We start from the raw sequence: 26926 nt of genomic DNA on the forward strand, positions 1-26926 counted from the left end.
GAAAAAACATAGTCGCTGTTTCACTCTTAATATATCTTAATTGCATGTGTTCATCAACTGGATGGCATAGGCTCAGTGTACTTTTTCAGATTATAATCCTCTTTTTTGCTCACCATCAAAACACAATAAATCTATTTTTCTCATATTATTTATTTCTCTTATATTCCAAATCATAAACTTCCATATAACATGATCACATATCTGTGTTTGTGTGTATCTCTACTCACCCATTAGGGCTTTTGGTCAAGGCTTTTACAAAATACTTGTTTAATAAGATAGAGAAGATATAAACTAGATTAGTTTTAGTCACAGCTGTGACATATATATCATTCCCGGCTTGGGCAGTAACTATTCATTTTTCCACATTTTATTTAATATGTCACAAGCAAAATTAAAACCCAGTTTTACCCTGCTATGCTCAGGCTATTTTTTATAAGCAGGATCTCTGATCTAGAGGCTTATCTTAAAAACCAACATATTGTTACCTCAATTCATCGGCTAGGTGTATGCAGTGTATAAACACTTTGAAGATATGAACATCTGTTCATAATCATCTATGGAGTTGCCTCGTGAAAAAGCATCTTTGGGATCTGTTCATAATCATAACCCAGGGTAACTTGTATAATTTACAAATATAACAAGTGAATTGGGCCACTAATTTAAAAACCATTATTTATGACAGTGTGTTTATATGACAAGCTAAATCAATCTGGTTAATAGTGGTTGATAGGCAATCTTATTCTTCTTCCCTCTCCCTGGAAACCTATGACATGAATCTTCAGGATGAATGTATTATATAGACCTAAAGTGGCTGCTGTTTCAAGGTGACTTGAAGTAGACCATGGTTAAAGGGTTCTATGGAACATAGTAAAGATAGGATTAATACTAGAAGTAACCAGCACAGCCTAACAAGTCATGCATGAAATCCAACCACTTGTGGTTTATTGTACAGCTAACCATGGGTTAGTACCATGTATACACCAGGCTATGATAAGTTTTCATAGATTATAGTAAAACCTTTTATGGGCTGCAAAAACAAACTGATCTTAATTTCACGGTGCACTGAAGTCTTGAGAGAGGACTTGCAGCACTGGTAGATTGGGAAGGGGGGGGAAGATATTGTGTTCTTGTGCTTCACAATTATTATTCTAATTAATTTGTTTAGCTTAAAAGATTATATAACAGCTGTACAAAAATAACTTTGCAATAATGCAAGAAGTAGACAGAATTTTGCCTTGTATTATGATCAGAAAATGCTTTTGGCCTGAGATAGTCTAAACATATTTTGGGAATGAGTTTCCCGCAACAAAACCGTTTTGTTTTTTTTGGTACGATTGGACAAACATTAAGAGTTTTAAATCGGATTGAAAGTAAGCGTCATTAATTATATCAATTAAGCAAAAGATAACTAAAACGTTTTTCGACTATAACTCTCCAAAATACTTAAATGCTGCTATACAGATGCGGTATAAAAAATTTGCCTGAAATGTATAGGTTTCCTGCTAAGATGATGATGATAACTTTATTGTCACTTTGAATGTACACCAATCGGCATACATCAAAATGAAATTTCGTTGCATACAGCTCTCAAAGGGTCACCACCTCCGATATATACTCCTTGTTTGGGGCCCGCTCAAATTTCACATTGTCCATTTTAGACTCTAGGGCAGGGGTCTTCAAACTTGGCCCTTTTATGACTTGTGGACTTCAACTCCCAGAATTCCTCAGCCAGCAAAGCTGGCTGAGGAATTCTGGGAGTTGAAGTCCACAAGTCATAAAAGGGCCAAGTTTGAAGACCCCTGCTCTAGGGAGTGAACAATGGCAAACAGGACAGATGGAAATGGGGTTGGACTAGAAGACCTCAAAGGTCCTTTCCAACTCTCGTTATTCTGACTATTACGGGCTACGTGCTCCCGAGTCGACAGTTAATAATGGCAATTAACCATTTCCATGATCCCACAGCGAAGGGGGGGGAAACGCGCCTTTCCTACGCTTTTCTCCTCGCTTTGCCTCGCTCGCTTCCTTTCCCCTCTCACAGATCAGCAGGAGATCTCGCGAGATCTTGTCTGCGCGCGGGAGCTTTCCTCTGGCCAGGAACGGAACCAAAAAGAAGCACAGCGAGAAAGAGAAATTGCTGGACGTCTGAGGTGGCTTCGCGTCCTTTCCGGTGGTTGCCAAATTGCAGGAACCTCCTCCTGCCGGAGAGGGCTTTCAACTTCCTGTGGCAACTTGCTGCTCTCTCCGCGGCCGCCAGCCGAGCGAAACGAATGGGAGACCTCTGGGGGACGGGGGCTGGGGTTTGCCCCAATGAGAGAAGCTACCCCGGGACGTCCGAACCCGGGCAAGTGGCGCTGACAGGAGAGCAAGAAGAGCCTAAACAGGTATCTCAGCGCGGCTTTAAGGCAGCTGCTAACTCCTTCCCGGGAGTCCCAGGACTCTGTGCTTCTGCTCTGCCTTCCCAGGGGTCCTTTGAGCCCACCAAAGGCGAAACCCACAGCTGCCTTCTTTCTGTGGCAGTCGCTTGGACTTGGGGGGCCGTGTGAATCAAGGCAGCGTTTAGTTCCTTTTCACGTGGCAGGACCTGCCAATGGGTGAAGTTGGGACAGACAGAAGTAAAACCATAACTGACGCAGAGAAGTCCGTTTTTTCTGGGTCTCCTCGCGGACAACCTCTGGCTAGTTACTTCCCTGGTGTTTATAGTTTCCAGTTGCTTAAATAGAGAGGAGGACAAGCGGAGTCCTTTGTGAAATGGAATTCCTGGGATTCTGCAGAAATATCTGGTACATTATCTGGTACAATATCTGGTACATAGATCGCGTGAAGTACTAATACCACTTTACAATGCTTTGGTAAGGCCACACCTGGAATACTGCATCCAGTTTTGGTCACCACGATGTAAAAAAGATGTCGAGACTCTAGAAAGGGTACAGAGAAGAGCAACAAAGATGATTGGGGGACTGGAGGCTAAAACATATAGGGAACAGTTGCTGGAATTGGGTATGTGTAGTTTAATGAAGAGAAGGGTGAGGGGTGACATGATAGCAGTGTTCCAATATCTCATGGGCTACCACAAAGAAGAGGGAGTCAAGCTATTCTCCAGGACAAGAAGCAACGGATGGAAACTAATCAAGGAGAGAAGCAACCTAGAACTAAGGAGAAACTTCCTGACAGAACAATTAACCAGTGGAACAACCTGCCTCCAGAGGTGGTGAATGCTCCAACACTGGAGGTTTTTAAGAAGAGACTGGACAGCCATTTGCCTGAAATGGTATAGGGTTTCCTGCCTGAGCAGGGGGTTGGACTAGATGACCTCCAAGGTCCCTTCCAACTTTATATTATATTATTATTATTATTATTATTAGACACAACTGTCTTGTGGTTGTAGAGGGGCATCAAAATAGCTTCAGAGCATTTGCTAGTTTTCCTTCTTTTGTGGCAGCAGAAATGTTTCTATTCCTCAAGCGGTATGGAGGATCAGAAAGTCTTCCTCGTTTCCCCAGCGTCCCTAGGGATGCACTCTGTTACCCAAACTGATAGCTTTAGTTGTCACATATCAAAATTGAAGAAGCTTCTTGGATGAGAAGCAAAACATCTTCAAGGAAAAAGAAAGAAAGTCCATTTGCCTTTGAAAAAGCACCTTTGAGACAACCAGACTCTCTGGATGACTGGGAATCTCCATAGACGTATCAAAACTGACTAGTTATTTTTGCTTATTCTTTTTTATGGTTACTTTTGAATGTGATCAATTGAGTGAACTATACATGTACAGAGTATGTGCAGTTGAACTTTGTAATTCTTTCATTTTTTAAATATAATTTAGGGATCTGTGTTGTTGCTTGGTGGCAATGAAATAAAGAGCAGTGCTGTGGTAAAATATTCATCTGCACCACCACAAGCAGCATTTTCCCGTCTTCAAGAAAAGACTGATCTAAAACTTCCACCTGCTAACTGGTTGCGTGAAAGTGCAAAACTGGGACCAGCAGGGGCAACTATTCTTGGCAATAGCAAGAAAAGCAAACCATTTTCAAGGTAAATATTCAGAATCTTTTTTATCCCTGTCTTAGTAAAAAATACTCTCAAGTTTATTATAAGGCATCTAATGAGTTCTAAATTATAAATTTGTGTGGAAGGTGAAATATAGGATCTAAAGAATTTTGCATCAGTTCATTCAAACACACATACACACATACATATGTTGTTAGAAGATTGACATTTTCAGCAAATGGAAAGCTGTTGCAGAAAACGAAGACATATAATTGAGCTTTTAATAAAGTCCCAATAAAATGGCTGGTTTAAGTACTAATTAATTATAATTCCAAAGTTAATCTTATGAAATAGTGATTTGACATGAAAATTGAATAGAAAAGATGGAAACTGTAGAAACAACAGTGGGAAACTAGGCCAGAATATTATGGAGGCACTGCGGAGGAACCCTTGAGATAAAGGGGTGAGGAAACCTCTGTGAGGTAACTACAGTTTCTGGGAGGAGCATACCTAAAGGTAAAGGTTCCCCTGCACATGCGTGCTACTCGTTTCCAACTCTAGGGGCCGGTGCTCATCTCCGTTTCAAAGCCGAAGAGCCAGCGCTTGTCCGAGGACGTCTCCGTGGTCATGTGGCCGGCATGACTAGATGCCAAAGGCGCACAGAACGCTGTTACCTTCCCACCGTAGTGGTCCCTATTTTTCTACTTGCATTTTTTTACATGCTTTCGAACTGCTAGGTTGGCAGAAGCTGGGACGAGTAACAGGCGCTCACTCTGTTACACGGCACTCAGGATTCAACCCGCCAAACTGCCAACCTTCTGATCAACAAGCTCAGCGTCCTAACCCACTGAGTTGCCAAGCGTCCTAACCCATGTTGCCAAGACACACTCAATCTTACACAGGAAAAGACCCGAATACCCGAATACTTATAAGCAAAATAAAAACAAAATGTAAAGATTTAAAAAAATCAAAGAAAAAGCAAAAAGTGCAAGGAAAAAACCTGAAGGAAAAAAAGAAAAGGAAGAAAAAAGATATAATGCTTCTGATATTCTTCAAAGCAGTTATAAGTACAAATATATTTTAATTTCTCTAAAGTTACATTATTCTTCTGTAACCCTAATTATCAAAACCATAAATTACAAATTCATTTTTATGCAAGATGTCTGTAAAAGCTTTAAGTCAATTTAGTCTTTTCTCTAATCCAGGGGGCCCCACCCCCCAGGCCGGTTTGAAACTGGGCTGCGGGAGATGTGGGCAAGTGCGCATGACTGCTCTCTGCTTCACATGAGTAGAGTTTCACACGCGAGCACAAGCGCCCTCTGCTAAAGCACCCTCTGCTAGTGTGAGTGGAACATTGTGTGCGAGTGCAAGCACCCTCTGCTCACACGTGAAGGTCCATTCGTGTGAGTGGAAGGCACGCGCACACACCACTCACACAGATGGAACTGTATGCATGTGTGCTTGCCACTCACATGCTGTCCCCACGCAGGGCCGGGCTGCCAAGTTGGAAAGGTTGGGGACTTTTGGTCTAATCAAAAAAGTCAATTTATGATAAACCCGTTTGGTCTAGTAGTGGTTAAGGCAACAGACTAGAATGCAGGAGATTGTAGGTTTTAGTCCTGCTTTAGTCATGAAAGCCAGCTGGGTGACTTTGGGCCTGTCATCCTCAGCCCAATTAACCTCACAGTATTGTTGTGGAAAAAATAGAAGGAGGAAGGTATATTGGATATGTTTGTTGCCTTGAGTTATTTTGTAATAACTGCATTATCCTGTATTATTTTTGTAAAAATAATACAGGCTGGATACAAATAAATAAAATTTATCTATTTTGGCAAAATCTGTGAACTTCATCAACCATTCATCCATAATGGGGAGCATTGAATCTTTCCATCTGTACGTCTTGCCACAGTAATCATATATTGAAGTAATCTTCCATGGCTTTTTCTAGCTGTTTTATTCATTAATCTTAAATCTACCTACTCAAATTCTGATGTGATTCTGATGTGAATCCAACCTTATTTTGGTGCAGAATAAAACAGAGTAGTGAATAGGATTAGAAAGGAACAGTTGTATTCTATGCAAGGATTTGGATTTAGCCTATGGTATAAGTACAGAACGATATATTTCTAATCAGCTCTCTCTCTTCTCCCATCCTACCCCTGTGTTCATTACAATAACTGAGCATATATAAGTATTCCTTGACTTACAACTATTTGTTTCGTGTCAGAAGTTATTGAAAAAAGTGACTTATGACCAGTTTTCACACATGCGACCATAGCAGCACCCCAATGGTCACATGATCAGACTTTGGGCACTTGGCAAGTGGCATGTATTTATGATAGTTGCACTGTCCCGGGGTGATGTGATTACCATTTTAACCTTCCTAGCTGGCTTCCAACAAGCAAAGAAAAAATTGGGAAGCCAGATTCAATTAACAACCACATAATTCACTTAGCAACTGTAGTGATTTGCTTAACAATTGTGGCAATAAAGGCTGCAAAATGGGACAAAACTCATTTAACACTTGCCTTGCTCAATATCAGGAGATCCTCAGTCATCCAGGTCATAGTTATCCCAAGGGTGCTTTTTCACAAGGCAACCGGACTTCCTTGTTTTTCTTTAAAGACGTTTCACTTTGAGCTGAAGAAGCTTCTTGGATGAGAGGCGAAAACGTCTTCAAAGAAAAACAAAGTCCAGTTGCCTTGTGAAAAAGCACCTTTGGGATAACCTGCCTTGCTTAGCAACAGAAATTTGGAGCTCAATTGTAATCATAAGTTGAGAACTATCTGAATCATTTTTATTTGAATTTTCTTCTTCCGTTTTCTTTGATAACCCCAAAAATATGTTTTAAATATTGTTAATACATTTTGCTGGGGAGAATGAGTGCAAGTAGCCTTTGATCTAAGACCGGTTGTTCATATGACCGCATTTTGGGTGCTCAGTAACACAGGCATATATTTACAGCCATTTGCAGCACCATGCAATCACATGACCATGATTTACAATGTTTTTGCCAAAACCAGTTTTTACTTCCAGTTTCTAGCAAAAAACACCCCATAGCAAACAGTGAGTTCATTTAACGATTTCTGCAAAAGTCTTAAAATTGAGTCTGGTCAAATGGTGGCCTGCTTTATAAATGTAATTGTGGACTCAATTACAGTTGTAATTCGATGACTACCTGTACATATTTGTTTTTCTGAGGAAAAATAATGGCAATAAATACAGAGTTTTAAAAAAAGAAATATTTTTCTGAGGAAAAGGACTGAGATCTCTTCCTCTAAAAATCAATAACAATAATACAGATGGTAGATTGTGGTTCCCTTTTTTCTTGCTTACAACTGAATTAGTGGTAATGATGGGTTTTCTTAGCATCACCCTTCACACCCTTACTGCCAAGAGGTCAGAAGGAAGCAGTGGTCTAAACTTCTGATATTTAAATGATTTATAATGTTGTTTAGACATATAATTTGGATTACATTTAAAAGCTATGTATCGATTAAGTACTATGGAATGCAATCCTTTGGCAGTTCTTCATTCTTTTTTGGTTTTAGAAAAGGATAATTCCCTTTTTAGCCAGACTTTTTGAATTAGATTATGGTGATTTTAATACCGGTTTTAAAGTAGTTTCAATTTTAAAAAGTCTGTTAGCTGTTGTGAATGCCTTGGTGATGAAAAGATGGGGTACAAAACTGAAATGTTAAAAGTTGGTGCATTGATTTTGAAAAATAAATCTAAGACTTGATTAATTTCATATCTTTATTTAAAATAGTTTTGGCATGGCATATGATTTTATCGACTCAGTTGGAAACGATGTGGATGTTGTATCTGATTCTGAGGTATGTATATTCTTAAGTAACATAGTATAGCGTACAATACAAACTTGCTAGACTATGTAATTGATCTTACTACTTTAAAGGGGGAGAGCTTTGTGCTAAGATTATTTTATTACATTTATATTGCATTTATATATTATATTTATTACATTTATATTCCACATTATATATTTGTATTGGTTATTTTAGTGTTTATTGTGAATTTTGGTTGATATATTGATATAACAATACTGACTTTAGTCATGTGCACACTAAATAACAATTTCTGCTACTATTTATCAGCATTAAATGCTTTTAATATTGAGTTATTCATATTTTACAAAAATAGGGTTGTCTTTTAATAGGATAATTGACAAAATCTAATTCAAATGTCATGGGTTGAATCCAAAGGTATGTGCAAAATGGACCTCTCTCTAACAAGCCTAGCAATGTAGGGCTATAAAAGCTGAGCAGAGAGACAGCAGAATGTGGTAAGGTTGGAGTTGTGTGGGTGTGAAAGGAAAGGTGATTTGGGTTTATTTGGGGAACTAAAGAATCCTTAAAGTAGCCTAAGGCAAATTTACTATTACTGTTCTCGATCAATGGGGCTCAAAAGAGAAGTAGTAGTGGAGGAGCAGAAGTTGTAGTAGCCTAGGAGAAAAGTATATAGTGAACTGTGGGTGTGTTGCCTAGAAGCTAGGTGGGGTTGTGTTGGCTGTCCTGGAGTTTTCGAGCCCACTAACCTGTGGTTATATAAAAGAACCTCTGACAGTATCTTTCCATTCAGAGAAGTGGTCCAATCAAATTAAAATGGGGCAATTTATTAATTTCCCATTCAGAGTTTGGAATTTCTTCTGCTACATCCAGTAGTATATATTTTGGTATATATTTTGTTTTGAGTGGGGAGATGAGGTATTACAGAGGAAAGGATGATCTAAAACTTTGTAGAGATCAGTCTTGACTTCTAGAAGGTAGCCAATGTTCAGGCAAGTCTCACCTCTTAAGAGGAGATTGCTTCATAGCTCCACAGATGCTATGATGGAGAAATATCGCCTCCTGACCGCAGTACCACTAGTTGTATAGAAGTGCTATGGTTTGTCCCATTCCTGAAATTAAAATATTCCTTAAACCTTTGAGAGTTCTCAGTATTTTCTCATGTTGCATATTTCATTTTTTGTAGTGTTTTTAATAGCACATTTTAAAATCCTGTTAGGCATATAAAGATGCCAGGCTAATGACTTGTACTATTTCCATCTCCAGTTGGAGATGGCTAAAAACAGTAGTTGCTGATTATGCAGTTTAGCACACTGTCTTCACAAAGACATGTTTTCATCTTTTCCAAACCAGGAATATAGCCTTAGTTTGCAATAGATTTTGACGTTATTTTTCATTAGGCCAGATCAAGATAATATATGTCAGTGGTCCCCAGCCTTTCTGCCTTTGCGGACTGGGGAGAGGGAATGTTTCTGCGTGAGTGGCGTATGCCCGCCGCTCACACAAATGCAGCTGCGTGCGCTTGTCACTGCCGTTTTAATTTTGTCAGCAGCTCGTTTCTGTCTGTCTTTTTCTGCCTAGAAAAAGTTTCTCACAGTTACTTCTTACTTTTCTCTTCTGCCTGATGAGAGAATGTAGTCAGTTTAGGTCTTTTGTTTTCTCATTAAAAGTTTTACAATAGAATATGCCTCGGATTTTCTTTCTTTGATATTCACCATGCAAATGAACCACGGTCCAGCCTCCTGGTCGGAATGTTAATTATTCCGCGATAGCGCTCACCCACTGCTTCCACGGCCTGGTTCTGAATGGGCCACGGCTTGGTAGTGGGCCATGGCCCAGGTGTCGGGGACCCCTAACACATGTATTTAGATTATTAGTTCCTAAAGAAGGAGTGGGCAATTTCTGAGTGAAAAAGAAATGCAGTTTTAGAGTGGACAGAGATGCAAGTCATTGAGCTCAAGCCACATGAAGAGCTGAAATTAACATTTCAAAAACAGCTCTGGACTTCAGTGGCACTCCTGCTAGCTAGAACATTAAGCAGGAGAATAACAAACAAAAGCCAAAATACGTACCAAGTGTGTTAATACTTTTCTGTTTATACTTCCAGCTCACTACTACTTCTACATAGGAATTTCCTCAAGTCATAATATTTGACAGCATAATATTTAAATAGGCCATGGTTTACAGCTTTTCAGTTTTCCTCTGCTTAATATTCCAGTTTTTAGTTACAGCAATGCTAGGATTAGAAAAATATCCACAATTTGTTAATTTGAACAACATTATCCTAAGTTATAGTTAGTATAAAACATAGTTCCTGAACTGTTTTGAAACCAACATTTCTGACTCATGTTTTAAAGTTTATAGGAAATGTGAGGTGCTAATTCAATGTTACACCAAACCATAGGATGACTTCCTTAATCAGAATTCACAGACGTTTTGCTGAATATCTGAACCGTTTTCAAATTTCATTGAAAAGCCTTTCAAAATTTTGATGGTGTTCACAAATGTCAGTAATTTGCTCTAAAACCAATTCATTTCTCTTTTTATTATTCCTCTCAAGTTTATCTGTATTGAAACTTTTGAGTTGCAGCTCTGCCTAATTCCTTAAAAACATTGTGTTTACTTATTCTGCAGAATATTAAAAAGCTTCTTAAGATACCTTACAGCAAATCACATGTCAGCATGGCAGTACATCGAATTGGGAGAACGCTTCTTTTGGATGATTTAGACATTCAAGAACTCTTCATGAGATCATCGCAGGTGGTCACAGTTCTATTGTAATATTTTATTTAGTTGACAGTGTCGCTATTTATCCTTCAATGATATTAACAGAAACACTTAGGATTCTTGCTAGGAGACTTGGGACGGTGAAACAATCTGTGGTCTCAGGAGAATTCTAGGGTTAGGATTATTGCAGCCAATTCTGTGCAACATCTATCAATACATTTTGATAAAAGGCACACATCTTCCTTTTTTTTAGAATTTTGTCTGATGAAACAATTGAAAGAATTCAAAAGATCAACTTGTAGGTAATATGTGGTATAATATACTACTTCAACAGCTGGAGGCACCATTGCTTTAATACAGCTAAGAAAAAAATAAGACAAAGCAGAAAAAAGAAAACACTAAAATAGGTAATTGCTAAATAAAATACATTATCTATTTTTGAACAACAAATTAGGCTTTACCTAAGAATCATATTGGCCAGTCTTTCTAATGTATAATTCAAGAGGTAATTCATAGGCTAAGGATACATACATTTCAGTGAGCCACTTCTTAATATCAAATGAACAGATCTCTTAATAGATACGAATTTCAGGGCTGTAAATTAGACCAAAAAAGAAAGAAAAAAAGAAAAAAAAGGGAAAAGATGGAAAACCATTCATTTTTAATTTTTTACAGGTAATTCTCAAATTTCTGTTAAGTGAATTTTGCCCCATTTTATGACCTTTCTTGCCACACTTAAGTGAGTAATTGCAGTTATTAAGTTAGTAACATGGTTGTTAATGAATCTGACTTCCACATTGACTTTACTTCTCAGAAGATTGCAAAAAATAATCATGTGACCCCAGGACACTGCAACTGTCAAATGAGTCAGTTTTCAAGTGTCTGAATTTTGACCATGTAACCATGGTTGTAAGTGTGAAAAATGATCATAAGTCACTTTTTTCAGTGCAGTAACTTTGAATGGTCACTAAGTGAAATGTTGTAAGTCAAGCATACCTATATTACAAAAATAGATGTACTGCCTGAATACCAGGCTGTATGTATTTTATATACTGTTGTCAAGAAACCTGTTTTATCTTTTTTTTAACCATTAATAAGATAATTGCTATTTATCTTTTTAAGTTCTTATTTTTGTTTGCCATGTAGACTGGAGACTGGACGTGGCTGAAAGAATTCTATCAGAGATTAATAGATCAGAAGTGGCAGCGAAAAAAGAAGAGCAAAGAACATTGGTACCACAAAGCTATACTTTCCAAATTTTTATATTACAGGTACCTTTTGGTAATTTTTTTTCTGGTTTTTGTAATTTTATTAAAAAAAATTCCCTTGTATTTAGCCTGCACTGTATCTACATCCTAAGCAAAAAAAAATCTTCATTTCAAAGCTTAGGCAAAAATATATCTCTTTTGTTTCTGAACATTGACTGAGAAAAAAAAGAGTGAATAGAAGCTGATTTTCCCTCCTGATTTTATAGACCTTCATTTCTCATGGAAAGTCGTTCCAAAAGGTTCCCTTCCTTTGGAGAGCTGCAGTTTTTATAGCTAGCCAAGGAAATATTAAAGTTTCCATGAACATGTCGCACTTTGAATCCAGATTAGTATTAGAAATGGATAATTTCTATTTAATATTCTTTTCTAAAGTATCTAAAGAAATTGAATTAACAAACTGTCTTAACAGTCTATACTTTTGTAATGGTGGATCCATATGGTTGAATGGCAGCAAATTGCATGCCTGTGAAAATGTATGGCTTTTCTGGTCTAATACTAATTATCAAAAGCAAAATGATGAGATCCAGGGACAGGTAACTTATTCAGGAAACTGGGTCCAAAGCAGAGAGGGGGTCGAATCCTGAATTATACATATTGACCTGTACAAATTATACCAAAATAGCGTTTCATAGAAAGTAAATAGGTGCTATCAAAAAAATGGCAAATAGAATGATCTGCACAAAAAAGACAGCACACGTACACAGTGCATATCACATCAAACTGCGTCAAAACAAAACCTGAGCAACCTACTGTATATTCATATACTATTTACTCATCCCTTATCTAATACACCCATGATATTTTTCCATTATCCTTTCTGCATATGCGCCCTGGTAGCTAGGCACTGTGTTAAACTGAAAAGACTTTTATAGACTTAAGGATTATCCTTGTAAAGAAATACGGCATTGTAGACTAAGGCTAAGTTTTTAAGTATGGTAGACTCCCTTTTAGAAATAATGATAAAATTTAAAAGAGACAAATCTATTATGTTACAGTTGCTTGAAATACAGACACCATATTGGGAACCTTAGTTTTACGTGGATAGAAACAAAAGTGGCCGATTGAGAAATGTAATACTTATATTCTCTTCTATTGAAACCATGCTATGGGATAAAAATACATTGTAAAAAAATCTTTGTGTGTCATATTGCAAATATTAGTATGTTATTTAAAAATAACAATATTAAAATGTAGGATTTTTATGAAAATGATTTCATTAACATTTTCAGTTTCTTTCTTGACAGTATCAATGGTGATGAAGCTGCTCAACCTGTTCCTAGTTCCAAAGAGCAAAATCAAGAAGAAAGTGCAGAAGATGAAACTGATGAACCTAGCAGAGTTTCTTGGCCAGCTCCTTTTGAAATGCCTTCCTCCCTTTCTGAAGATGCAAGTGCTTCTAATCAGGTAAATATTGTGCCCTTTCTATCTTAATAGTAGAAGTTGTTTCTTACAGCACCCATTGCCAATGTCTAGTCTGGTGACTGTTAAACCGCAGGGACAAATTGCAGCTTCTTGCCCTTTTTTTACAGGTAGATGGGAGCAAAATACATCTTGTAAGTGAGTGTACAAGAGCTCACTAGATAGCATGGTGTGGAGAGTGCTTAGGATATCCAAATTATTTATGTACATGAGCTTGAGTAGAAGTCCGAAATAAACTATTAAACATACTTCAGATTATGCTGCTTGATGTGTTTTGGCTGTATTCAGAAGAGATTATAAAGTACTTTGGATAACGTGAATATTTGGCAGTTCACTGGTCATACAAAAAATAAATGAGAGTGTGTTTGAGAAAAATACGTAAATTATACTGATACTTTTTTTCTGGTGTGATAGAAAGATTTATGGTTTTCTTCCCTGTTTTAAGCTCTGAATAGTGAATGGAGAAGAAATTTGGAAAAATAGATTGCTTAAAACCTATATAATACCTCATGTCGTTATTTATGTCAGGCCAGTTTTTAATTGTTATTACTTTGCTTCAGATAATCTGGTTAATAAGGAAAATCTGTAATTCAATTTTTGTATGTTGTTTAAAAATGTGCCAAACCTCTGCTATATAATCATTGCTTTTACTGCTGATATAGGGTGCTCTCCAAGTATATTCCTGTTCTTCATATATTCCTGAATTTGTTCCATTAATTTCCCGATCTTCTTATGGTCCATCTTTATAGGAATTCTGTTGTAAAATGACCTAACAATATGAGATGTACTTTACAGAAAATATCTGCTTCAGAGTTTTATACCTCAGGAAGATATCTTACTTTCAAATATAATTTATTTACTGATTGACATTATAGATTCTACCTACTTAAAAGGTAAAGGTAAAGGTTCCCCCGCACATGCGTGCTAGTCGTTTCCAACTCTAGAGGCCGGTGCTCATCTCCGTTTCAAAGCCGAAGAGCCAGCGCTTGTCCGAGGACGTCTCCGTGGTCATGTGGCCGGCATCACTAGATGCCAAAGGCGCACGAAACGCTGTTACCTTCTCACCGTAGTGGTCCCTATTTTTCTACTTGCATTTTTACGTGCTTTCGAACTGCTAGGTTGGCAGAAGCTGGGACGAGTAACAGGCGCTGACTCTGTTACGCGGCACTTGGGATTCGACCCGCCAAACTGCCGACCAGCTGATCGACAATCTCTGCGTCCTAACCCACTGAGTCACTGCGTCCCTTTCTACCTACTTAGCTAAATTTAATTAACTCTATCATTCCTGGCTATATTATTTTTAAAAAATTTAGCCCCTTTATGTTTTTAACACCTTCACATTTCTAGTCTTGCATAAAAGTGTTAGAGCCTTTGAGTTTCTCCCACGTTCTTATGCTAGGAGTGTGGTGGCTCATGTGGTTAGGACGCTGGGTTGGAGTTTATCAAGCCTGCGTTTGAGACCTGTGTGCTGTTGCTTGGTGGGTTGAGCTGCTGTTATTCGCTCCAACTTTTGACAGGGACATGGAAGGAAATTCACAGAAACATGCCTGGCCAACAGTGATGTCACTCACGAATGAAGGCAAATATATATGTTCCAGGATCCAATCTGGGTCACTCACTGGAACCAGAAGTTTAGTCTTCCAAGCTTTTGGACTTGTGCTAGAGCCCATCCTCAGAGAACTTCTCTCTAGCAGAGTGTGTGTTTTGGGCTATTCTGTGTGTAGCATTTATATGGTGCTTGGCTGTGTGTGGCTTTTTAGTTGTTGCTTGGGGTGTTGATGGCTGGCTATTAAGTAGTTTTCTATGGTATCCTTGTGCTGCCAAGACCTTGCCCCCCTAAGTATTTGATAAGCTGGTGGTAAATCAGTACTCCTTTTGACAGAATGATGTCAGTGGCTAATCCTTTCAACTCAGAAACGCTTTACATGGTGCCTCTGACACAGACGGGATGGGCTACTTGTCCTTTCAAAATTCAGGATGTTTTTCTTTGTCTACCTCTTGATCTTTTTGCACCACTATGTTGTTCAACATTTTCTCTTGCTTTAACTTGCTTATAATAACTGCATGGGTAGCCAATATGTCATAAACTGATACTTAGATATATGGTAGAACTACTGAAAAGGTGTCGTCAGTCTATAGTGCTTTTTGGCAAGACTGGAAAAATCTGTGGCCTCTCTATGTAGCTCATAAACAATTTAACTTCCAGAAGCCTATGCTCTGGTAGAAAGCCTTTCCCCATTTACTCACTTTCTTAAAGGTTTTCTGTGTAGTCCAGCAGTAATTTCTTTTGTTTCCTCTTAAAAAGAAGTCAGTGTTTCTTTTACCATGATTGGGCTCAAAAATTTGGGAATGAAAAAACAGTTAATAAAACTGAAGGATATTTGTAATATAAATGCAAGCAAATATTTTGTCATCCATTGGGAACTTTTATAATTTTATTATTGCAAAACATTTAAGTACCTGTATCGAAGTCTAGTGTGTAAGTAATCTTGCTTGAATTTTATGCAGAAATTGGTAGAATTATGTTTTTCTGGATAAGACTGCTCGTATGAACAAAGAAATTGCAAAGATTTAAAAGGAGATGTTTCTAAACAATTTTCATGATGGACTGTTGAAAGGTATCAGTTGAAAAGAACCTAGTAAATATGTATGCTCGGTGAATAAAGCCTTCACAGATCGGTTATAAAATATGCAAAATAGGTACTTTATTAAAAACAGAGTTTATATAATTTCAACAGTAGAATCACTTATGCCCTTGTGCTTTTCACAGGGAAATGTGCCTCTTGAACCCTCATATGTAGTGGGGCATGTGGCCTCAGCCCCCAAAGAACAAAACCTAACTACTTTGTTCAGTGACGGGGAAAGCAGTCAGGTATGATTTTATGTGGAATTTGACCTGAGGAAAAACCCCTTGCTCAGTTTGATTTATAGTGTAGCTGAGGGTGGGGAGGGATCATTTTAATCATTTGTTTTGTGGCATCTGCCATCTTGATTTTTTTATTGTGAAAGTCTAGAATAGCTACCATGTATTATCTTTTATTTGCGTCTTGTGCATCTTGCTTTTTTTTAAAGTCTGTAAAGCTATGCTACTTTTTTTATAATAAAGAGAATAAATGTTTATACATGGCATGTTCTTCAAATTTAAAGGGTCTTAAAAATGACTTTGTTCGGAACATCTTATGGACATTTGAAGATATTCACATGTTGGTAGGTTCAAATATGCCTATATTTGGAGGAGGAAGATACCCTGCTGTCAGCTTGCGTCTCAGGTGAATAAAGTGAATTAGATAAGATAGCTCGCTGTTGGAAAATGCTCCTTTTGTTTTTATTTATAACTTGCTGTTAAAAAGTCACATCAAAAAGTAATTCCTTATTCAATATGAACTAAGTTTAAGTATTTCCAATAGATGAGGAGTCTTTTAAAAAAATTAATCTATGTTTGTCTATTTTGCAAAAAAAAATTTTTGTAAAATATTGATAGGTCAAACTGTTTTATATGTATATTTCTCATTTTTGGCCTCTGTATTTCACTTGGAATTAATTATTTAATTTATATGATCTTCTGATTTATTAGTTTTAAAGGACAAGCTTAAAATTGCTTCTTGAATTGAAAAGTTTCCACTACATAATAGAAATAAAATTATAAAAATGCTCATTATTCAAAGCCACTGTTGATTTCATATCTGTTGCAAATGTTTTCATTTTCCTATTAGTCATGATAGCTAATATTCACAAGGTTATATTGTATTAACCTAGTATTTAATTTGGAATCAACACTATATTTTTAATGAGTCCTAACTATGATTTTATTGAAATAACATTAGAACATTTTTTATTTTAAGGGATAACAATAAGCGAATTAATGTGCTAACAGGAATTGATTATTGGTTGGACAACTTGATCTGTAATGTTCCAGAACTTGTTATGTGTTTTCATGTCAATGGAATTGTTCAGGTAAGTTTTTAGTCAAAATATTCTAATTGCTTTCTTAATCTCAATCAGCAAAAGAATAAGTCAGAGAGTTAATGTATACATTTGCTATGATTTCCTCCAGTGTGATGTCCCCTATATATGTTCTGAAATAATCTTTGAAGTTCCTAGCTAGCTTAGCTGATTACTGAGGAGAATATTAGTTGAAGAAAATGAAAAGCATCCATTCAAGGAAGGTTGCTATGGCAAGTGGATAGCAGCCCATCTGAGATTTCTTGGTGAATGTTTTTGTAAGCGCCTGTTTTATATTCACTTTCAGCAGTACACAAGAACTTACTTTTATGCATGTTAACAACTGTGACTTCTGTATTATATCAACCAACTTATCACAAAAAGTTGTGCAAGCTTTTTAGCTTTATGGGTAGTCCTCCACAACCCTAGTGGAACCTGCCCATTACAGTTGCAAGTGGTGAGAGCCGTTAAGCCAGAAAGCCTTTCTCAACAACCCCCCCACCCCGATACAGCTTTTAAAAAAAACCCTCACAGGTCATTAAATGGAGCATTGAGTGCCTTTTGTGGGAAAGGCACTGCCTGTCCTGGGCCTCTCAAGGCTTCCCGCACCTCCTGAGGCTCCCCGTGCCCCACCCACCCTTCAAGATCCCCACAGGCTTTAGGTGAAGCACTGCAGCATCCCTGTGGTTGATTGTAAGGGCAAACTACTGCAGGGACTGTAATGTCAGGGTTAGGTTGTAAGTAGCTTTGGGGCATCCACCATAGCTTCAAACAGTTGCTAAGGGAGGACTACTGTATAATGAAACTTTTGCAATCAGTGCTTCAGATAGTATATTTTTTCAGTTCTAAAAAATTCTTCAAAATTTTTATTGCAGAAATATGAAATGATTAAGACAGAAGATATACCCAATTTGGAGAACTCCAATTTCTCTACTAAAGTAATAAAGGATATTGCTCAAAATATTTTATCTTTTCTGAAATCAAATTGTACAAAAGAAGGACATACATACTGGCTGTTTAAAGGTAAGATTCTTTAAAAAAATTGTTTTTGAAAGGGCAATTAGCAATATGGCAGTGATTTGGAATGAAATATGGTACAGAAGGCTCACAGTTCTTAGAAAATAAAGAAGATAGTGAAATAGCAATCTCTTTCCCAAAATTTTCTAATCACTGGCTGCACTGACAATGCATAGAATTTCTTTTTCATTTACCCCAGCATAAGGAGATAGTATTTTGTGCTATTAAGTTAGTGTTTGCCACTACTGCGATCTTGTGAGCTTTCAGGCTTCCAATCAGGGGGAGTAATAGCAATAGCACTTAGACTTTTATACCACTTTACAGCCCTCCCTAAGCACTTTACAGAGTCAACATGTTGCCCCCAACAGTCTGGGTCCTCATTTTACTGACCTCAGAAGGATGGAAGGCTGGGTCAACCTTTAGCCAGTGAAGATCAAACCCCTGGCAGTTGGCAGAATTAGCCTACAATACTGCATTCTAACCACTGCTACCACAGCTCATACATCTAATACCTTCATGTGCAAGATGCACGTAATCCAACAGGAAGAAGGTTTCAAATTTTTCAGTTTTGTGTGTTGATTGGAAGACCTTGAGCCATAATAATGGTTAGGTAAACTGAAAGCAGAGCAAATCTTACCCATTAGCTTTATATTCTATAATACTATAGAATTATCAACAATTCTGGCTTTTGATTCTTTGGACTTCTAATTTTATCAGACAAACTGGAAAACATTTTTTCTTTCAGCAAGTGGAAGTGATATAGTGAAGTTGTATGATCTCACCACCCTGTGCGAAGAAACAGAAGATAAATACCAAAACCCTTTCACAATGCCAGTTGCAATTCTTCTCTATAAGTAAGTTAGTCTATATATCACGAGGATTCAAATCTATATAAAAGAAGGATTGGGTGACCCTTCTTTTACATATGTACACTCAAGACCTTTACCAAAAGTAAAATGTTAATCCTAGTGGCTATGTAAAATGTAATCCTATAGGCACTTGTTTTGATGCAGTGCATAACTTTTAAAAAAGTAATTAAATGGAGTCTGATATAGGGTTTTATATTGTAGGAGGAAAGAATGCAAGGGAAAAAAGCAAAATATTTTGTTTGAGTATGTTATAATGATAACATACTATCTGAATAGCAACCTATCCTACCCTATAAGTATGTTGAGTAATACCTAATGAAAATTCATTTTCAATTACATCTTATTAAATGATTTATTGCAGTATTTGATCCCAATGTTGAAATACTAATATTAGTAAAAGTGCTAATTTGTGTACAAGAAAATTGAAAAATGCACTGTTGGATTTTATTTTAATTTTGTAATCATCTAGATACTTGAAGAAGTTGACATGAAAAAATTTACTTTATAACCCATACTGATTTGTTCCCCAAGGATAAACAATGTCTTGGGCGGTGTGTGTGTGTGTTCAGTTTAATTATCTTCTCTTTTGAAAGCAAAGGAAACATTATGCCAACTTTATTTAGCTTGCTTTAGCCAAAGGGAGCAGCTGTGGGTCCATTAGAACTAAAGCTAGCCCTGGCAAACTGTTTGTCAGAAAATGAAATGCCTCATAATCTTTACAGGATTTTTATCAGTTGCCTTCTAAGACAAAAGGGGGTGGGATGTGTGTTTTGTGTTTAAAAGCAAAACTTGTGCTGAAGTACTAGAAAGACAACATTCAAAACAGTAGATGAGCGAAATTCCGAATTAATTTAAAGCGTGTAAAAAAGATTGTCTACAATCACATGAGCATTTTCTTGTCCTTGAAATATTTACAATGCATTCTTTTCTGACACACATTTAAAATAAAATGTCAGTAGATATTTGAAATGTGAGAACTTCTATTTCTTTTCTGTTTCCTTTTGCTTAGAGTGGCATGCAATATGATGTTGAAAAAAACTCAAAACCGGAAACATTATGGTACTATTAGAACTTTACTCCTTAATTGCGTAAAATTATTGGACAAGGGCAGGCATCCTCAGGTAAGAATTAAATCTATATGCTGTTGTTTCCGTATCTCATGGGCACCCAGTGAAAACATTTTATGTAGACTGGTTAAAATTAAGTATATATTTGATCTCCAATTACAATGGAAGGGTCTTCATGTTTATGCAATCTCACTGAATTCTAGATTACATATAATGCTAAGTCACTTCAATGAACTTTGCCTGTATACATTCCCTTCATAAAATAGCTGGAATTTGTTGTATCTGACATATTTAAACCTGGCTTATTTGAATAAAGTGAACTTAATTTGCCTTTTCAGCTATAACAGTTAAAATACTGGAACCATGTCCTTGCTGGGGAATTTTGGATTGAAAACTCATTCACATGTTGCCAAAATAATGTTTAGTGTTATAAATGAACTTAATGAGTACATCCTATTCTACCGTTTAAAATAATCAAGCATGTTTTTTAACTATAATTTTACCTTGAAATCCATTTTTAAGATATTTGTAAAAAAAAAGAATAGCGCTGAGAGACTTTGAATTCTTATTTCTGTCTTTATTTCAAATAAGATTATTGCTTCAGCAAATTACATGCTCTCAGAACTGTTCCAATTAGATGAGCCAAAAAAAGAAGAAAGCAGCGAATTTCCTTTAAATGGCAACTCTGATGAAAGTTATAGTGAAGAAGAAGAAGAAATGCCTGATAGTGATGAGAATGGATTATATAGCACCAGCTCAGATTTTCCAGATGACAGCAAAGCCGTTGCTATAATCAAATCTGTTGGAGAATTGTCAGTACCTGAAAAATATAAGTCTACTCATCAAATACGTGTAAGTTTATCTATTGCACTTGAAATGTCACGTCAGTTAATGCTGGGAATTACATTTTATGGTCTCAGTCTAAATATGTGAGATTCCTTTCTGTCAGGGTAATTAATATGAGAGAAGGAGTTTTCATTTAAAGATTACCTCCATTGGGCCTTCAGTGGAAATGTGTGCCTGTCAAAAATAGATATCCAAATGATTTATTTCAAATAAATAACTTCTTATTTTTTCCTGAAGTTCTGCATGATAAAACTGTCAACATTTTTGGCTGGTTAGAATCTTTTAAACGTATGTTAGATGAATCAGTAAATCCCGTCATCTCTAATTTACCACTGGACTTATTTTTCTTTTTTCTTTCTTAATTCCAAACTTATTTGTTTATTCATGGATTTTTAAAAAATTTGCATGTATACCTGTGTGTCTCTTATGTGTAATGTGGATTACATCCGTGCATTCTCAAACAATCCCCAAAATTCCAACAATATCATTTGACTGTGTATATAGTATCACCGCTGCCTCTGGTTGTCTTTGATGAGAGGTTATTCCAATGAGTGGATTATTGGAAAAATATTATATTCATAGCTTTCTGGAATCACAGCAGGAAAGGGGTCATAATTACTTCAGGGGGCGAGGTATTCCAGAGCGGGACAACTACCACTGAGAAGGTCTACTTACGATTACTGGATTTCCTAACATGTTGGGAGGAGGATTTTATAACATGATCTCTGAACCCATAGATATTAGATGGACAGATTCTACATAAAATAGATGGTCCCGTAGTTCCTTCCTGGACTGTTTTCAATATTTAGTGAAAAAAGCACGTTCCATTTCAAATCTCAACAGTTATTTATACATATTAGAAATCACATTATTGTCATTTGTACATAGTGCTCTTTCAAATTCTGTCCTATGTCTGGTGACTTTCTGTCCATATTAAACCGCTCCCTTAATTGTGTGTGTAAAAATCATTCTCTTGATTTTATCTTAAGTTCAAAACTGATGTGTTCTTTATAAGAATGGCTTCTTTGTTGGTTTTCAGTGAAAACATATGCTGAATTCCACTAGTTTCATGAAAACTTCTTTTGTTTTTTCTATAAAGCCTAGCTGTGCATTTCCTGTTTGCCATGACACTGAAGAACGATGCAGACTAGTACTCAGCTATGTTCTTGAAGTAAGTTATAAAACAGAAATGTGTTATTTAATAGTTTTTTAATGTGTAACTGTTGGTCCAATATTGAAAAGCTTTTTTCTTTTAACAAATAGGGCTTAAAATCGGTTGACAGTAGCATCAAGAAGGAGAGTGATCTTCCTGCAGCGGACCCCAGTATACCTATCCCTTTAAAATACGAAGATGAATCATCAACAGCTGGCCCTGAGTGCCTTGAAAAACAGATGGCCTTGTTTTTAGGCAAGAGTAAGTTTGGTTTGTTGCATCCTAAATGGCTTTTCATAGATGGTAAAACCTCTTTGGCAAGAAAGTCTTTAACCCCAAGTATTGCTTTTTTTAACGTATTACTTTGAATTACATGTAAATCTCTGCTATTTTAATGTATTTGTCTACATTGGGTGTATTTATTAAGAGACCTTTGCCAATTTGGTCTAGTGCATGGGTAGGCAACCTCTGCTCTTTTATGACTCATGGACTTCAACTCCCAGAATTCCTGAGTGACTCAGGAATTCTGGGAGTTGAAGTCCATGAGTCATTAAAGAGCCGAGGTTGCCTACCCCTGGTCTGGTGGTTAAGGCACCAGGCTAGAAACCTGGAGACACTTAAGTTCCAGTCCCATCTTAGGCCTGAAAGCCAGTTGGATGACTTTGAGACAGTGACTTTCTCTTTAGTCCAAGATATCGGGCCTGGGTGACAAGCTGGCTGGTCAGTTCCTGTTACAACCAATGTATTAATACTCAATTGATCCCCCCAAAAAGCAGACCGTGCACTTGCAGGAAGATGCCAGGACGAAAAAATTATTATGAGATATTTGAACATCCAGATACTATTTATGTTTACTACTGACGTTAGTTGGTCATAGGCATATTAATTGCTAAGATATATTTTAAGCAAGTGGCTTTTCATAATTCAGTTTGTAGATAGAATATTTGATCTTATGCATTTATTGATAAAGTAATAATAGCAATAGCAATAGCACTTAGACTTACATACCGCTTCTTAGTGCTTTGCAGCCCTCTCTAAGGTTTAAAGAGTCAGCATATTGTCCCCCAACAATCTGGGTCCTCATTTTATCGACCTCGGAAGGATGGAAGGCTGAGTCAATTTTGAACCAGTGAGACTCAAACTGTTGGCAGCCGGCAGTCAGCAGAATTAGCTTGCAATACTGCATTCTAACCACTGCGCCACTACACAGTGGCAGCATATATTCTCCATGTTTTCATATGCATGTCTTCTAAAACTCATGGCATATATTCAGATTGTTTTTTAGAAATGGAAAAGTAACCAAAAGCTAAAACAGTTTAATTTGAATAAGGAATGTTACCCTGTGATTAGATTTCAAAATGTAATTCTTTTAACTTTTATGTTGAGATTGCTGATCATTGTTTCATTTTTAATTCTATTGTTTCATTTTTAATTCTAGTGGGATCATTCCAGGAAGTTAAGCATTCCAGTCAGTCAGGAATGATCCCTGGATCCTGGCAATATAAAATGAAACTTCAACTGATTTTAAAATCTTCAAAGGCTTATTATGTTCTTTCTGATGCCGCTGTCAGTCTTCAGAAGTATGGGAGAGCATTACGGTACATAAGATTAGCTTTACAGTGTTATGGTAAATAGGACTATTTTTATTATATATTTCAGATGTATATTTTTATATCTAATTTAGCACTGATAATTTATTTATATCTGAGTATTTTAAGCTGGCTGCTTCAGATACAAAGTATTTTACAGTTTAATTTTTTCCTAATATCTCTGGAGATGGTCAGTCACAAGCCAAGCACTTATCAGCAAGAAGATTGGTGAGGTTTCTTCCATCCTCAGCCTCCTGGGATGTTCAGAACCACCCCAGTTTACCTTTCAATGTAACAGGGGGATCAAGTTGGGAAATGTACAAATAAAGCTCAGAGGTATCGTATTCCATAAATATGATATTAGCAGATGTTACTTTACTGCATGCTGTCTTCTGATTTGCTATTTTTTTAAAAAAATCAAATCATTACTAAAGCAAGAGAAGCAAAGAGATTGGCAGCTCACTGGTACGCACCATCATTTTTATCCTGAATATACAGTAAACATAGAACCAGGCAATTATATTTGCTGTTAGCAAAACACTAGTAAACACAGCACTTGCAATTTATGTAAGTACGTTTGGTGTTAGAAGTTAGATACATGGATTTTTATTTCTTGAATCTGCCGAAAGGTTTGAGGCTAGAATAGTACCATTCTTCATAATGTGGTTTCATACTAATGAGATATTCTAACTTGCAGTTCACCAATATCCTTTCTGATTTTTCCCCAATTAGATGCGTATTGCTGCCTCTTCATGAACATGCTTTCTGAAGTACTCCTGTTTCTTTGTCAGAGTTTAACCCTTTGTGGTGATATTCAGTTAATGCTGGCCCAGAATGCAAACAATAGAGCTGCATATCTTGAAGAATATAACTTTCAAACAAAAGAAGATCAGGAAATACTGCATAGCCTTCATCGAGAATCTAGCTGTCAAGGTAATTATGACTGCAACCTCTGTGCAACGATATGTCAAACTCCTCTCCAAATCAAAATAGTTAATAAAAGAACAATAATTTTTCAGCAGCAATATATTGCCCTTGGAATCATTTTGGCGGTAAAATGTATAGGTCCAGTAAAATGATAGCTATGCATTTTATTATATAATGCAAGGGCTTTTTATGTATTTTTTTTCTTCAAACAATTTTTAAAGAATTGTTTGAAACTGATCTCTAGACAGTATCATTATGAGGGACATGTATACTCCCTGTAATTCCAGAATAATTTGACTATTGGTAGTTCTTGTTTAACAGTTTAGTGACTGTTCATATTTATGATAGTGATGAAACAATAACTTTACAACCATTTTTCACATTTATGACTTGGGTTGATTTAAGTTAGGCAACTACCTAACTTAGTAACCATTCAAAGTTACAACAGTAATGAAATAATAACTTTATGACTAGTCTTTACATTTATGAAATTTGCAGGTCTGTAAACTTATGGAAGGGACGCAGTGGCTCAGTGGGTTAGGACGCTGAGCTTGTCAATCAGAAGGTCGGCAGTTTGGGTTGAATCCCGAGTGCCGCGTAACAGAGTGAGCGCCTGTTACTCGTCCCAGCTTCTGCCAACCTAGCAGTTTGAAGGCACGTAAAAATGCAAGTAGAAAAATAGGGACCACTACGGTGGGAAGGTAACAGCGTTCCGTGCGCCTTTGGCGTCTAGTCATGCTGGCCATATGACCGTGGAGACGTCCTCGGACAAACGCTGGCTCTTCGGCTTTGAAACGGAGATGAGCACCGGCCCCTAGAGTCGGAAACGACTAGCACGCATGTGCGGGGGAACCTTTACCTTTACCTTTAAACTTATGGAAAGCTGAAGTAAGATTATAAACACCGTTGTAGTTTCACTTAACTGACTAGCTATTCCCAATTGTGGTCTAAATAAGAACTACCGGAACAGTCAACAAATACAGTTATCTGATACAGTATATATTGATACAGATATAATAGTATTCCAAATGGCTGTAATGATGGTGTATAAATGAGACTAGTTCAGACTTTTCTAAAATTTGGGTGTTCAGTTTCTGACCTGTATTCCAGCTGATAGGTAGCACATTGTAATTAACCTTTTATTTGTTTGCCCATGTCAAATTTATAAATGATAATAGACATTGATTAGAACATGAATTTTTATACAGTATTTAAGCTTTCTTTGGTCTAAATGGAAAGAATAGAAGGAGTTGGATACAGCTATAGGCAACTTGCAAGAACTGAGGTGACTGTGGGTCAGAAGGATTCTGTTGACAGTACTGAAAATTACTGAGAAGTTCAGCAAAGCCTAGAGGGACACACCCTCTGTATTAGTTTATAATGTACTATGGCCACTGAGTTTGGCCACTGTGGCTCAAAGATTCCATTGCATATCAGATTGGAATGGTTCTAAACATACCTTTAACTAGAAATATCTAGAACAGAAATGCAATAGGATGTTTTTGTCTACTTGCTCAACAACGGATTATTGACTTAGTTTATACATAATAGCTCTTACAAATACAGTGTTTTGCATGTACAAATGAAACTGAATGTATAACTAATAGCTGATTCCAGAATCCTCCTTAAATGGTTTTTCAGTAGCTTATTATGTACTTTTCTGTGTTACGGATTTAATCTAGAAATACCTAAATAGAAAGTATTTGGCAATTTATAATGCTATTTTTTTATTGTAGTATTTTCTTGGGCTACTGACCTATCTACAGATTTGGAATGCCAGCTTTCGGTCAGCTGCAAATGTTATGAGGCAGCTCATGAAATTTTACTTTTTAGTCATTTAAAAGAGCAGAATCCAGAACAATATACCCAAGTAGTGAAGAGAATGGGCAATATTCAAAATGAAATTGGAGTATTTTATATGAACCAAGCTGCTGCTTTACAAAGTGAAAGAGTAGGCAAGTATATTTATACGTGTGTGTATTTTAGCCATGTGTATATGTACTTATTCTGTTGGTATTTTAAACATGGATCTACAATTGCCAGAAAACAATCTCAAAAGTGGAAGATAATATGTTCATTGTTTACAACATACTTGAGAAACTGCTGTGCACAATCCAATTAATTAAGGATAATTGTAAAGCATTATGAAGTAACTTCCATAAAACTAGGTGATACTGATTTAGTATACATATTGCCAGTTTAGGAAAATCATTGAGAATAAGCCATAGGACTTGATGCTCCTTTGCCTAGTGTTTCTTTCAAATGCCAAGCTGATGTCTCAATCAGGCTACTAGTTGCACATTAGTGGCAGA

General features: G+C 36.7%; 1 protein-coding gene across 4 annotated transcripts in view; it reads left to right on the forward strand.

Annotated features, from left to right (window-relative positions):
• Positions 1-2173: 2173 nt before the first annotated feature.
• Positions 2174-26926, forward strand: part of EDRF1 (erythroid differentiation regulatory factor 1) — a 39066-nt gene continuing 14313 nt past the window's right edge. For 2 of the 4 annotated variants that reach the window (XM_081329677.1, XM_081329678.1), the window contains exons 1-18: positions 2174-2381; positions 3821-4029; positions 7754-7820; positions 10425-10550; positions 11664-11788; positions 13030-13189; positions 15975-16076; positions 16352-16473; positions 17047-17158; positions 18022-18169; positions 18909-19017; positions 20042-20153; positions 20691-20951; positions 22045-22116; positions 22209-22359; positions 23537-23725; positions 24420-24620; positions 26351-26573. In XM_081329677.1, coding sequence (XP_081185803.1) covers positions 2268-2381; positions 3821-4029; positions 7754-7820; positions 10425-10550; positions 11664-11788; positions 13030-13189; positions 15975-16076; positions 16352-16473; positions 17047-17158; positions 18022-18169; positions 18909-19017; positions 20042-20153; positions 20691-20951; positions 22045-22116; positions 22209-22359; positions 23537-23725; positions 24420-24620; positions 26351-26573 — 2603 coding nt within the window. In that variant the 5' untranslated portion in view covers positions 2174-2267. The remainder of the gene's footprint in view (positions 2382-3820; positions 4030-7753; positions 7821-10424; positions 10551-11663; positions 11789-13029; positions 13190-15974; positions 16077-16351; positions 16474-17046; positions 17159-18021; positions 18170-18908; positions 19018-20041; positions 20154-20690; positions 20952-22044; positions 22117-22208; positions 22360-23536; positions 23726-24419; positions 24621-26350; positions 26574-26926) is intronic. The other 2 variants (XM_081329679.1, XM_081329680.1) reach the window with 1 other exon arrangement.

The sequence above is a fragment of the Vipera berus genome (genome assembly GCF_964194415.1).
Source record: "Vipera berus genome assembly, chromosome: 5".
NCBI classification, from domain to species: Eukaryota; Metazoa; Chordata; class Lepidosauria; order Squamata; family Viperidae; genus Vipera; species Vipera berus.